The 14,493-nt window shown below is 40.3% G+C and overlaps 1 protein-coding gene across 1 annotated transcript; it reads right to left on the bottom strand.

Moving 5' to 3' along the window:
• Positions 1-581: 581 nt before the first annotated feature.
• On the bottom strand, positions 582-14,085 carry tm9sf3 (transmembrane 9 superfamily member 3). Its single transcript, XM_078272386.1, has 15 exons — positions 13,881-14,085; positions 12,657-12,852; positions 12,390-12,512; positions 9,941-10,101; positions 9,500-9,577; positions 8,965-9,096; positions 8,537-8,703; positions 7,332-7,426; positions 7,062-7,192; positions 6,397-6,536; positions 4,572-4,640; positions 4,330-4,476; positions 3,115-3,198; positions 2,903-2,979; positions 582-2,197 (listed from the first exon to the last, which is right to left on the bottom strand). Exons 1-15 carry the CDS (start codon positions 13,974-13,976, stop codon positions 2,130-2,132), a joined length of 1,764 nt encoding a protein of 587 aa, XP_078128512.1. The 5' UTR covers positions 13,977-14,085; the 3' UTR covers positions 582-2,129.
• Positions 14,086-14,493: the final 408 nt, after the last annotated feature.

Here is a 14,493-nt window from a genome sequence, read left to right as displayed (position 1 = left end):
ATTGTGGCGATTGTGGTGTAGTTGTCTCCATTTTAAAAGGTGCTCTAAGCAATGTGGGGCGACGTCGCTTCTTGACGTTCAAAGTATTGTCAAACAAAACGGAGGCTAGCTCGCCCCTCCCTCCTCCTCATCCCGTCCCCCTCCCTTCCATGCTTCTTGAAACAGTCATGAACGCGCATTGTGGACGTAGCTACGTGTTAACACTGCTGCGCTGATGGCTCAACCAACTCCTTGACGGCTGGAACACTTATGTTTGGTGGTGCAGGTTGGCGGTTTGTTTTTGTTGCCGTTTGTCTAGAGACTGCTTTTTTTAAGTTGAGGGGACAGGCAGCTAGCAGATAGTGAGAAGTTTGCTGTATGTGACAAATAATGTATCCTAAAAAAACACATGACATTGCTTAGAGCACCTTTAAGCAGGAGTTCAGGATAACTGACCTGTTAACTGAATTTAATTCCCTTCCCCTTGACACTGCAGAAAACACTGTACTACTGTAAGGTCAATGTGACTGTAATACAGTACATTAACTAATAATTACAAAAATATTTACCCTCAAAGTCAAAACCACACTTAATAACCCATGTACATAAACCATGTTTATTTTCTCTTTTTACAGCAAGTTAATATGCAGGTTCAAAATGTCTAATCAGACATTGGTACACAACAGGAGGTGCCAAAATCAACTTCAGTGGGGGAGAACTGGAAATTAGAAAAAAAAAGGCATTGCCACTTCTCATACAAGTAGGGTACATACTGTATTTACACAAAATGGGGAAAAAGCATTGGAAACACTCCATGTGTGTGGTTATGAAAACATCTAGTTTTAAGTGTACATAAACTTCACTTTATACACTATGTGCGGAAACAAAGCAATCGCCTCATTCCTTCTGACATTCACAAATGATGTTTCAGGTTAGGCAACAGAACAAGAGGGAAATGGCTTACCAGAAGATGTAGAGCCTTTTGAAGCTTTAAATAATATGAAATCAAAATTTAAAAAAAATTGTCCATAAGCAGGCCTACTGTCATCAAAATGCACTGTTTACATTTTGAGATTGAGAAGATGATCACAATCAGAGGGAGGAAAAAAAAAAGAAAACGACAGCGCTGACTGAAGTGACATTTGATGGGCAGATGGTTTGGTGAAAATTTCATGCAATGTCAGGCAAGATGTAACAGCGCCACCAGCCCCATCCCAAGCACCAAAGAAAAGAACTTGTTTTTAACTGAATGATTCATTTAAAAAAAACACCCTGTAGTAAATCTGTACAACGAAAATACATTTGGGATCTACATCTAAAGGTACATTATTAAGGTTATATACATTCCCACCCATCCATATATTATCTTTACAAGTAGACTTCATTCAAACCCAAACATTAAGAAAACCCCGGCTAAACGGGGAAATGGGATCACATCAAACATCCATTTAAAAATCGGTTCTTACTGTACCTCAACCGTTGATCAGTCCCTCTGTTCTCGTCTGCACAGTAAACTACAGCAGGACTAAAATCTCCCTCAACAACTGGATGGATTGCTACTGTAACTGAATTAAGAATCGTCAAAACGGGGAAATTATTTCTTAAGTGACGACAGCTTCTTATGTCATCTTTTTGCAGTGGAAGTAAATCGGAAGCAAACTACTTTATGTATTTACGACATTTCGAGTGACTCCAACAATACAAAATAGAAATCAAGTCAGAACACGGGCATAAACCCAACTCTCCAATATTCTGACCCACTAGAACAAAAAGGCTTTCAACACACTTAGGCCTCTTCACTGAAGAGAGCATTCCATCAATAAACATGTATGTTCTCTGGTCTCAGGTGGGACTGGGTTGGAAAAGAGAAGCCATGTCAGCCTTGAATATTTGCCCCACCGTTTGTTTGAAAGCAACTGATAAAAACAGAACCCTTTGATATCTCTTCTGCAGATCTGCACTTGTTCCGAGTTGCGGCGTTGAAATTCATTCAGAAAATGGAAGAAAAAAAAAAACCTACATTGTACAAAGTGAGATTCTCACAATCTCTTTGCAAGAAAGAAAAGTAATAAAGAATGACTTGTGCCCGCCGCCTTTCAGGATACACATAGGACAATCCATTTAATATCCCTGTGTTGCTGCTTCGCTTCTTAGTCAATTTTCACATTTGTGTAGATCTTCCTCACGAAGGCACTTGTTCCCATGTATCCAACGGCACCTGGAAAACAAATGTGTTCTGTGAGTTTCTTTTAGGTGGCCTGGCTTCTTCTCTCACTTTGCAGATAAATCCATCACAGGATAAACTGATTATTGGTAAAGGTATCCAATAAAGGTTTGAGCAAGAAAAAGCACGTCCTACGTCTACAAAATGAGCAGTCAGACATCCAACAAACCCAGAAGGCACCCTGTAGAAGCGAGCCCAGATAGAGAAAGCTCCACAAAAAAGGTGCTTTAAGGTGCAAGGAGCCAGCCTTGGCTCATTACTCTTCAAGCTGAAGAATGACTTTGGCTTGCAGCTGCTGAGGAAATGTCTACTTAACTGCACTCCAAGAGCCAATGTGAAAAAAAAAAGTGCAGGCAAGAACTGCTTGTACGTACCAATTCGTTCATACGTGGCACGTATAAGTGAACTTGTAGCATTTATTCAGATTTAGAATTTTGCCTCCCTCCACAGGGGGAGAAACACTTGTTTGATTAAAAAATGAAAACACCTTAATCTGGATTTTTGGGAGTTTATATATGTATGAAATGAACTTTACTGAATTTACTGAGAGGTGTAAAACCAGTACACAGCTGCTTTTGGGTGCAAGTCGCAGTAGTTTATAAAAGCTGAATTCTGTGAACATTATCTGTCAAAGAGTCATGCATTTCGTTAGGTCAGGACAGTCCCTAAAGTATTTCAACAACTGGATGAGGGACTCACCACACATGATTCCTAGGGCGGTGCTGAACACAGCCATGTAGCCAAAGTAGAAGGACGTCTGAAACAGCCCGTACATCCTGAAATACCAGGATAAAACATGTAAGCAATGCATTTGATGATATAAGTTGCTTTTTTTGTTCTATGAATAGTTAAATGTTTTTTGCCAATAATACGACTTCTGTGGGTATGTGGTTAATAATACTAAAACTTACTTAGTTTTGAAGAAGTAGTAGTAAAAGGAGTACATGTAAACATAAACAGCAGTGGATGCAGCGGAGAGGAAGCTTGTCCATTGCCTAGAACAAAGAAGACAAACGTGAGTAAACAGACACTTAACCAGTAGCATAGGTCACTTTTTGAATCATTAATAATTCGCTCAGCTCTGGGGACTGAGGCAGGTGAACATGATGTTTACAGCTAGAGGTCCGATACAATTTTTTGCTTCCCCGATACCAATTCCGATACCTGAACTTGCGTATCGGCCGATACCGAGTACCGATCCGATACTAGTGTGTCATATATTTTATTATGTTTTAAGAACTGTATACTACTATCCCTGTATGGATATGATTTCTATCTTTGTTGCCGGTCTGGCTCAGGTTAAACTCTTTGTGGAACATGAATGCCACAGAATGTTCTTTTATTATGCAGTTTGACGGTCAGTTATAACGGAAAAAGAACATAAATAAACTAAAAAATTTTCTTTAGGGCTTTATTACGTGGTATCGGACAGTGCATAAACTCCAGTACTTCCCGATACCGATACCAGTGTTTTAGGCAGTATCGGAGCCGATACTGGTATCGGTATCGGAACATCTCTATTTACAGCAAACATTATTTTCCACCACTTAACTCCATGGGCCCTATCATGCACCCGGCGCAGCGCAAAGCCCGACGCAAGTGTCTTTGCTAGTTTAAGACCGCCGCAGTTGTCAATTTCCCGTCCAGGGCCCGCGTCGTTTAAATAGTAAATGCACCTGCGCCCATCTTTGCGCCCATGGGTGTGCTGGTCTTACAGGGAGGTGTGTTCAGGTACATTCTTGGCGTATTGCTATCTTGAGGCAGCGGAAAGTGATCGCACCATTGACCAACAAAAGCCTGGACTAATAAATAAAAATATTATGGTGCAAATCCACAATCATAATAGCAATGCGCCAAGGCACATGGGTAGATGGGAATGGAATGGGAGATGACACTGATTGGTTTATTGCATGTTACGCCCAAAACACACCAATGAATTAATGAAGACACTAAGTACAACTCTTTTGAACCATGCGCCCGGTGCACCGACACTTTTTTCCGCCGCCAAACTAGCAAAAGTGGATTTGGACACGCCCTAAACGCATCTGCGCCGTGCGCTTAGATCGTTAAAATAGGGCCCTACGACTTTTTGGGAAAATCCAGTGTCAAAACATGACCACACTCACCATCTGTAGTCCTCAGCGTTGAGCAGGAAGTACGTGCACACGATGGTGACGCACACGGTCACGATGCACAGGATGACCAGGACCAGCATCATGAAGCCGTACACATAGTAGATTTTGTAGGCCCAAAAGGACGTGAAGATAAAGTACCTGAAGAACGACGACAGAAAAAACATGTCACCTGCTGCAAAGATGATCTCCCAACACACACTTTGAGCTCTCTCATTATCACAGCACAAACTTACATTTCAATGAAAATCGATCCGAATGGAAGGATTCCTCCGAGGCAGACGATGACGGCTGGCTCCATGAACCTGACGCACAACATTCAACATATGAATACACTGTATACAAGTGGGAACATCAGATCTCCCCCCCCACTTCATGGCAAAGGTACATGACTTATTGTGCTATGGTAAGAAAGAAGGAAAAGGGAGACACAAATTTGAAATTCAAGCAAAGTCCGACAGTGGCCTAAAGTCACTTGGACCATTTCCTGTTGGCAGCTGGCAACAGTGCTTGGCAGAAGGTTGTAAATGTTAATACACTCAAGTTTATTGCTTTGCTATTTTTCATAACCCTAAGAGAGTTTGTTTAGACAGCAAAGCCCTTTTCTATACTGATGTCTAACACTTGAACAACACTTAGGATTAATGACATGCTTTAAGCACAACTTCCTCACTGCCGTGTGAGTCATTACACTCCCCATTACAAGCCTTGTGCCATTTGAATGCATGCCGGATGCTCACAGTAGTGCTCAGGTGATTACTTGATCAATACACACATTGAGGTTTTTCCTTTTATTAATGGCTGTTTTAACAAAGATAAAAAAAATAAAATAAAAAAAAATACAGTATACAGTGGCATTCATAAGTTTATGAACCCATGCTAAAGTTGACTATAAAGAGGAATAAAAAAAAAATCTTTTGGAAATTGATCTTAATGTCTTAATTAAAAAAATGAGGAAAACTCCAACCTTTAATGACACCAATTTTTTTTGTGAATGAATAATGTATCGTAAATAAATAAATGTTCTTCCTTAAAATACAGGGGGCATAAGTATACACACCCCTATGTTAAATTCCCATAGAGGCAGGCAGATTTGGATTTTGAAAGGCCAGTTATTTCATGGATCCAGGATACTATGTATCCTGATAAAGTTCCCTTGGCCTTTGGAATTAAAATAGCCCCACATCATCACATCCCCTTCACCATACCTAGAGATTGGCATGGGGTACTTTCCATAAGATCATCTCTCAATGCAAATCAAACCAGCTATTAGGCTAACTGAAATAAAACCATTATATGCATGTTTATTATATGCATGATTGTGCACTTGACACCGAAACAGGAAACCTTTTTAATCCTGCATCCATTTCGATGCTAAGCTTCCAGTTTCTTTTACCCATGACTGCTCATTTTTTTCATTCTTATTGAATTGTTGCTCAGAGAGATATTTGGCTCTTTCTGCCCTTTCACTTAGTCTGGTTGAACCACTGTGCATCAGTGTGTTCTCCATGTACAATACATCACTTTTCTTGCAAACCCTTCATACAAAAACATACATTTGTAAAGAGGACTTTCTACAACCTAAAAGCATGAAAGACCATTCAAAAATATAAAAGTAGTCCTCTCAGCCATCTGACTGCCTTGTGGCAGGATATTCCAAACTATCTATGTATCTAATTCATCCCATAGAAACCCTCCAAATTTGCTGGCCATTCGCTGTTTTTCATATCAGCTCTGTTTCATATCATTGTAAATTGAAAATATTTGGGTTACTTGTGAAAGGTATGTCATTTTATAAACTACATAATGAACACGCTGTCAACTATTAGCATAGTAAAGATGACTTGATAATAACAATAATTGTTTGTCCCAGTGCTACTACGGTCTGTGCAGAATTTGTGTCGTCTGTGATCAATGGTAACTTTGAATTGACATTTTTGGACTGCGTGCACGTACCACAATGATTTAAACTGTCTCCGATCCCCGCTCCAGGGCAAATTCCAAAACACGTACCTTACTCGAAACACTAAACAGACCTTGCCTGTGTTGGGTCACACCTACCATTTCTTCTCAGGGATGGGTCGCGGCACGGCGTTCACTCGGCAGGGGAAATTTGGCTGGCCAGACAGATTCCTCCCCAGAATTGTTCCCACCAGGTTAAGCGGCAGAATGACAAAGAAGCAGATACAGCAGACAGCGACCTGCAGGAAAAATACAATATTCCGTGTTGTGGTGTTTTCAACGTCTGTTGAAATAACAAGCTCGGCGGATGCAGTTGGAACATGGTTTGATTTAAAGAGGGTTACTTGACACTTGTGATGGATCCGATGTTATGGAGATAAGACACATCACTCTTGAGTGTTGTGTCTAGCCAACAAACTGTTTGCAGTTAAGTAACCTAAGAGACTGCATTGAGTTTAGGGAAACAGTGTCACGTGGAAAGTGTTTTATAGGATGTGGTCTGTTTTTAATGATTTTCAGATGAGGACAATTTTCTAGCCTGTACCATAGAAATGTATTTAACGACGAGATGCAGTTTAATCACATGGGCCTGAATCCTTGCTACACTATCCTCATTACTTCATACGTCTATCAGCTCTGTCACTGATAAACTATGTCATATCCCTTCCCCCACAGTGTAGAAGCACAGCCACACTGATTAAATGAAGCTGTTGACTCAGAGGAACTCTTTTTTTTTTAGGGAGGTGTTGCTGTGTCAAACCCACCATGGTGCCAAATGGGATGGCTCTGGAGGCGTGGTAGTACATAGCGATGAAGTTGATGAAGAAGGCAGTCCCGCACACCATGGCTGGGATCAGGAAGGCCCCAATGAACATTTGCTTAATCCATCTTCTGCCTGTGTTATTCAGACGAATAAACAGCATCGTGTGAGAAATTTACAATAACTTTGAAAAAGGAAATAAAGCCATTAATCAGTATACAGAAAAGAGAGAATGTGATGCAATGGACTTTATTTATTTATTTATTATTATTACCTCCTTGTTTTGCATACAAGCTTCCCCCAAAGTAGCCATTGACAGGGGAGGTGGCAGCATACACGAAAATAGCTGTGCTCAGCATGGATCCTCTCCTGCAGAGAAAAGTGATGAGAGTGTGCAGCCCCGAAAAAAAAATCAGGAGCTAAAAATGACGTTTTTGCTGATGGATTACGTATTTGTTGTTGGCAAAATTATTTAAAAAGTGGTCTTAGGCAAAAGGGGTGGGAATCACCAGAGGCCTCACGATACGATATAACAATACGATATTATTGCGATTTTAAACATATTGCAATATTAAGCGATATATTGCAATTTATTACCTTCCCCCCCCCCCTTTTTTAGTTGAGAGGACAGGCAGCTAGCAGATAGTGAGAAGTTTGCTGTATGTGACAAATAATGTATCCTAAAAAAACACATGACATTGCTTAGAGCACCTTTAAGCAGGAGTTCAGGATAACTGACCTGTTAACTGAATTTAATTCCCTTCCCCTTGACACTGCAGAAAACACTGTACTACTGTAAGGTCAATGTGACTGTAATACAGTACATTAACTAATAACTGATTAACTAATCTAAAAAGATACATTTCTCCGTTTGTTCATCTCACTTCAATTTTATTGCTGCAAAATGGGACTGTCAAGCAGACAAACATATATAATAAAAGATCGATACCTGACGTCTGTGTATTGATACAGTATTGCCACGGGAAATATTGCGATACCAGGGTTTCCTTTAGGATTTTTTTTAGCAGTGGGGGCAGGTCTGTCCGAACAACAACCCCCCCCAGTATGTGGAGTTAAACTGGATGGGCTAAATAACCTCTGAATAGTTCTACTTGTTGTTAAATTGCAATGTGAGCGGCAGCCAACGGCATTACGTATGTCGGCAAGATACTTTAAAAAGGCAACCACGACTATATGTGCGCCTCATTTCTGATACCGTGGCGGCAGAAATTTTGCCATAGCAGGCCGCCACTACAAAATCAACATAGAGGAAACACTGTGATACTATGCTGTATTGATCTTTCCCCCTACTCCTATTAGGCAATGTATTAATTGACAGGAAATGAAATATTTGATATGGGATTCATTAGACTCTACCTTTTTTTACGAACTGGATCCAAAATGGAACATGGTATCTGAGCCCAACCCCACAATTACAACAAAAAGTTACAACCAGGCAGTTAGCTGCCAACGACTCACTCGGTGTACAGATCCTCGACCATAGCGACGATGATGACGATGAAGGAGACGGAGAAGATCTGGCAGCCGGAGCCGATGAGTGAAGAGAAGATCAGTGGATGGCTTGACGGCCGAAACACGTCACCATGTACCTGCTTCCACCCGTATTCATCTCCCAGGTCTCTGTCCTGATGGTGCACAGTGACAAAATGCAAAATAAGAAAAATGGGAAGGAATTTCAAAAAGGTTCTTGCACACCATAAAGCCACCCCGTCCATTACTTGTATTAAAGAAATGAGTAGGAACAAAAAATAACTAAAAGAATTGAAAGACAACTGTCCAATCACTAAAACTCAAAGATAACAAAACCTTAAATTTGAATACTCACAATTTTACATTCAACAAATAATGTGCTCAAGAGCAAACTGCTAAGTCAATAAAAAACGTACCATGTCATCCATTTCCTCCTCTTTGCTATATCTGGCGTAATCCTTTCTTAGTGTTCTCATCAGGATCATGGACACCAGACCCACCAGGAAAATGACCATCATGAAGGAGTTGAAGATGGAGAACCAGTGAATCTAAACAAAAGAATGAATACAAAGCTTATTAAATCAAAACCGAATACATCACATATTTAAAGCTCCAATGAAACAAAATGAACTATTTAGTGGTGTGAAAACATTTTCAGTAAAAAACTTGCTGAATGCATTACTCAATACAAGGTGTTTAAAATCACACAACTACAAGTTTATAAAATCCCCGCTCTCAGCTGGCTCAGCTTCTGGGTACAAGTCGGGGAGAGGGTTGAGTCAGCCAAAAGTTACCAGACTGGTCAACTACACCATACTTACCCTGGTACAAGGCTCAACTCGTACCATCTGAAAGCTCATATGCAAGTGTGCTGTTACAATAAGCCACTGGTGTTCTTGGCTTGCATGATGAAGCACAAATCTGAAACCCAACATATAATATTTAACTCACCCTGTGCTGGAAGAAGGACGGATCAAGGTACTTGTCGAATCGGTCTTCAAACTTCACATCTGACTTCTTCCACTTCACCTGTGATAGGAACGGTGCACATTCATATGTTGACTGTAAACTAAGGCTGTGCACTGAAATAATCGTGATTATATATTTTTTTCCATAAATGAGCAGCCCTACTGTAAACTAACATGTTTACATGCCTAAGGGGACTGGTGTCGGAAATTAGCTTCAACTATACAGCATGCACGTGTTCAGTACATTGGATACTGCCTCTGCAACTGTCAATGTTTCTCTGTACTTGTCCCATACATATAAACTAATAAAAAATAAAATGAAAAAAAAAAAAAAACAGAGCCCCATGAGATTACAAGACACACACTACAGACATAAAAGGAGTATAAGCATAAAGAAAGGAACAGTGGGTCATTCAGTACTCACAGAGTAAGACATCGCGATTCTGGTGTTTGGCACGAGTCTGACTTTGCCTTCACTGGTCAGATTTACATCAACAATCCTGTTGCCATTGAAGCCGATCTCCAGTTTCTTGTACGTCCACAGATAATGATCTTCCCCATTTTCATCCGCCTCACCAACGATACCTTTAAAGAAATTGACATTGAATTAGAGATTGGGTGTTTACAGACGTGGTCAAAGGACAGGTGTAAACACTGGGCCTTCGGTTATATAAAATAAATAATCAGGGTGTGTAAATAAATGCCAAATAAAGGCCACTTGCTACACTGCTGCTCATTGACTTTGGAACATCATCGTCTGCATTTATCTGTTACATACAGTCCTTAGGCTTCCGCTGTCATCAAACCGTAAATCTCTGACTCAAAGCAAATCAGTTTGGTGCAAAACAATCACACTGAATACACTCCCAACTGGCTGCCCGTTATTCTAGGTCTTAAAACGCACTGCATATGTATCCTTCTGTTTTTCCACTGCATGGGTACATGACCAATTGAATGTTAATATAGAAATTCAATGCTATTCCATTGTGGCAACACATACCATAGCAAATGTGAGGCCACTAGGAAAAAGGCTCACTAATGAGAAAGTTTTTCATAAAGCTCTCAATATACTTTTGCCTCTTCAGGGAGTATCACACCGCTTCTGATTATAGTATGATATATATGAAAAATGCACATTATTTTGGATAAGATGAATAGCCCAGCAACTATTGCGTGTCTTGAGAAAAATCCCTGGGACCAAAACGGCGACCAACAAATCAAATGCAGAGGTGAAACGTGAGTGCGAGAATTTTATTTTCATCATTCTGGATAAATTAATCTTGGCAGGTGATGTTTTTAGTCTAATTTACCAACATTGGGCAGGTGAGCTGAATCTAACTTAAGACATTGTAGTAAGTGGTGATTCAAATGTGTTGTGGCCAGAAAGTGACCAACTTAAAGATCTGCTGCTCCGGACTTTCTGTGAATAACCCAAACCAAACACATCTCAGACAAGATGCGTGCACTGGTCCAGTTAACACGCTGGCAAACCGGACATGAGGTTAAAGTCTATATTTATTTACTGTGATTAAGGCAGGAGTATGTAACATACAACACAGAGAATTGCCTAAGTAAATGCCAGTGCCCCACCCACTACCAACAACATCAGCTAACACAGTTATGTTTGATCACCTGTAGGAGTGGCACCACTGTACAAACTACTACCACGTATGTAAGTGTTCACATTGATTGCTTGTTAGAATTTCAGCATTAAGAAGTGTCTGTAATGAAAGTGGCTCATGAAAATGGTTCTTAGCACAGAACAATGAACACTTCCCAGTAGGGCTGGGCAAAATATTGATATTATATCGACATCGATATAGGACACTAGATTTTGGATATCGTAATATGGCATAAGTGTTGTCTTTTCCTGGTTTTAAAGGCTGCATTACAGTAAAGTGATGTCATTTTCTTAACGTACCAGACTGTTCTAATATTTGCCTTTACCCACTTAGTCATTATACCCACCCACAGTATTGGTGATTATTTATCAAAACTCTCATTGTGTTAATATTTTGTGAAAGCACAAATTGTCAACCCTATAATATCGTCGCAATATCAATATTGATGCATTTGGTGAAAAACATTGTGATATTTGATTTTCTCCATATCGCCCAGCTCTACTTCCCAGTCAAGGTTAGTGTCAAAAGCTCTTTTCCACATGTGAATGCAGTGCACAAATACTGTAAGCTGTAGGGGTGTAATTAGTCGCAAAATTCAAGGTTTGATTTGGTATGTCAAGCCGGTTTCATATACCAACACATTTTCAGTAAGCCTTACTGCATCACAACTACATTTTATAGTAATTCTAGCATTTCAGTTTAGAAAAACATGATATGTACAATTTCATAATTAAACAGTTTTATCTGATCTGTTTAGAGGGGTCCCTCTATCACAATATATACAACTCTCTACAATATAACAGCCAGGCAAGATGACAGTAACTAAAGACAGCTGCTAATCACTGCATTGTTCAAACATGTTGAACTGCACTGCAAGTGCCTTTCAGTAAGCCATTTCATCCATGATATAAAAGTGTACTGTCACACCCCTAGTAGGTTGGCCCGAGGGTTAATGGACAGTCCCACCCATGAATAAGAACGGATTTAACTTCTCCAATATCAATCTGAACATACTGATACACAAGCTGCCAGTGTCACTGCAACTCTTTGTGAGAGGCTAATGAGCTAATAAGTAACAGAGATAGAATGGAAGACACAGATAGACAAGAGTCAGAAAATACTACTGTAATACTAATACTCCAAATCACAGGAAAACTCACAACACAGACATTTTTCAGTATCTACTAATTTCTTAGAGGTCTGTCAAACATAAAGGCAGATAAAAGAAAAGAAAAGTAATGTATCACTTACCCCAGATGGGCAGGTCGTCTATGTACATTTGGTACCAGTAGTGATTCTTTATGGCATAGACAAAGGCATCCCGTTTTGCTTTGTCCAGGTCAATTTCACAGTATGTTGTCTGCAGGACTTCATCTACAAGGGATCATAAATACAACATTATTTTTGTTAGGAAATAAAGTGTGAAAAATAATAGACCCACAGATGCAGAGACAATTATTTCAATGTTGCCATGGGTTTGTATGTACTCAACAGGTGAAAGTCATAACAGTATAATACCTTTGAACTTGATGTCGAGGCCGCTGAATTCAAGCTCCACTCCCTGCAGTGCCTCACCGAGTGTTTCATGGTAATGACTGATTGTCTTCTTGTTGCCCGCGCAGAAGGGCAAAGAGAAGTACTTGTATGTCTCCTGTCGGTTGTGGTAAGGCCCCACTGTGTTCATCCATAAAACTACCTCCTCCTTATCTGTGTACTACAAAAGGAAAAACAAGGACTCTTTTATTGTTAAGTCCAGTAATGCTTCACCAATTCCTCTATTCCTACTGGTTTCATATTTTAGCAGACATAAAAAAAAACAACAACTGTGTGACACACTTATAAGTAACTTTCACTACATGTCCACACACTCATAGTACTAACAAAACAAAGCAGCTAGCTACAGATACATTTGATTTAGACACCATGGTTAAAAGGTGGCTCGTCAACGGTAACGTTATCTTAACATTTCCACTGAAACTAATTAGCTATTGCATTCAAATTCATGCAAACAATAAACTAACACACTTATCGCTGCATGAGTGTGACACTATAAAAAGTGGTGTAACGTTACGCTAACCATACATGACATTATAGTCAGTTAAGTTAATTTCAATGTATATACGTTTCCTGTCGCATTATGTGAGAAAGACAATGTAATACACACTATTAACTCGTAAATCAGTTGTAATTAGGGCGCCTGGGTCTAACTAAATAACTAAAAAACGAATAAGAGGAAGAAATAGCGAGAGGCCCTGGTCTTTTACTGGTGTTTCAACATAATGTAACGTTGGCATCGCAAACAGGATATCATTTCGGGAAAATCCTGTTTGTCGAGACGGCCTTGAGGCTAAAAGCTTTACATGTTCATTATGCCAGTTTTCGGTTTGTTGAACAACTAGCTAACTAACGCTAGCTAGCCTAACTTGAGCGCAGAAAGCTTGTGAAGACCAGTGTGGAAGATGTCCTAACAAGCTAGCAGGCAAACGCTAGCCATAAGCACTTAGGCCGATAAGTGGTGACAAGTTAGCTAGCTAACGTAATTGAATGCCTATCTGTTTGATAGCTCGCCAAGTAACGTTATCAATACATAACCCAACAGGCCAAGCCATGCACTCTGTCGTGTCTGTAATTCTGTTTTCTTGTATGCAGCTAACGTTACGGTTAGCAGGTTACACAGAGCACAATCGTCCATTATTTTCAAGGCTCCCTCTTTTCAATCGGCCTCTCAAAACGCCGTCTTACCGTGTGGTCATGTTCATCTGCGTCTACAGGTAATAAAGAGCCCACTATAACGAGGAAGGCCGCCGCCGCTGCTACCTTCCACCTGGAAGATCCCATTATTTTCGGAAAAAGTATGCAGAAAGATTGGGGATGTTAGCTTTGTAGGGCTATCCCACCTTCTTCCTGGTTGTATGACAGAGGCAATTTTAGGGATGCTGTCGTACGCATATGGCGTAAGCGCTTTACTAACGCACATCGAACGCACATTGGATTGGCTGAATTGAATCACATGACTTAAAGCCTCCAGTCCTAGTGGAAAGAGCTAGATCAAACGGTGAATAAAGAAACTCTGTCAGCGCATCGTCCGCAACCTTCAGCCACGTCATCCGACTGCCAAAGACTTGAGCTTCACCTCACCTTTGACAGGGCTGGTGCATAAAACACGATCCACGCGCACAACAAACAGGTCTATTCAGTAATGGGCCTGAAGTTGTCTGAGACCAACGTCTCACTTTTCATGCATTGGAATGCAGTTTAAAGCATTCACAACAACCTGAACCATTCATTTGATCTATTGGATGTTCCTCCCCTGAGGATAGTGCGGATAACTTAATACCGCAGGTTAAGACCTTCC

Source organism: Sander vitreus, chromosome 17 (genome assembly GCF_031162955.1).
Source record: "Sander vitreus isolate 19-12246 chromosome 17, sanVit1, whole genome shotgun sequence".
Classification (NCBI taxonomy): Eukaryota; Metazoa; Chordata; class Actinopteri; order Perciformes; family Percidae; genus Sander; species Sander vitreus.
The sequence above is the reverse complement of the archived record's forward strand: the minus strand, read 5'-3'. Positions and strand labels throughout refer to the sequence as shown.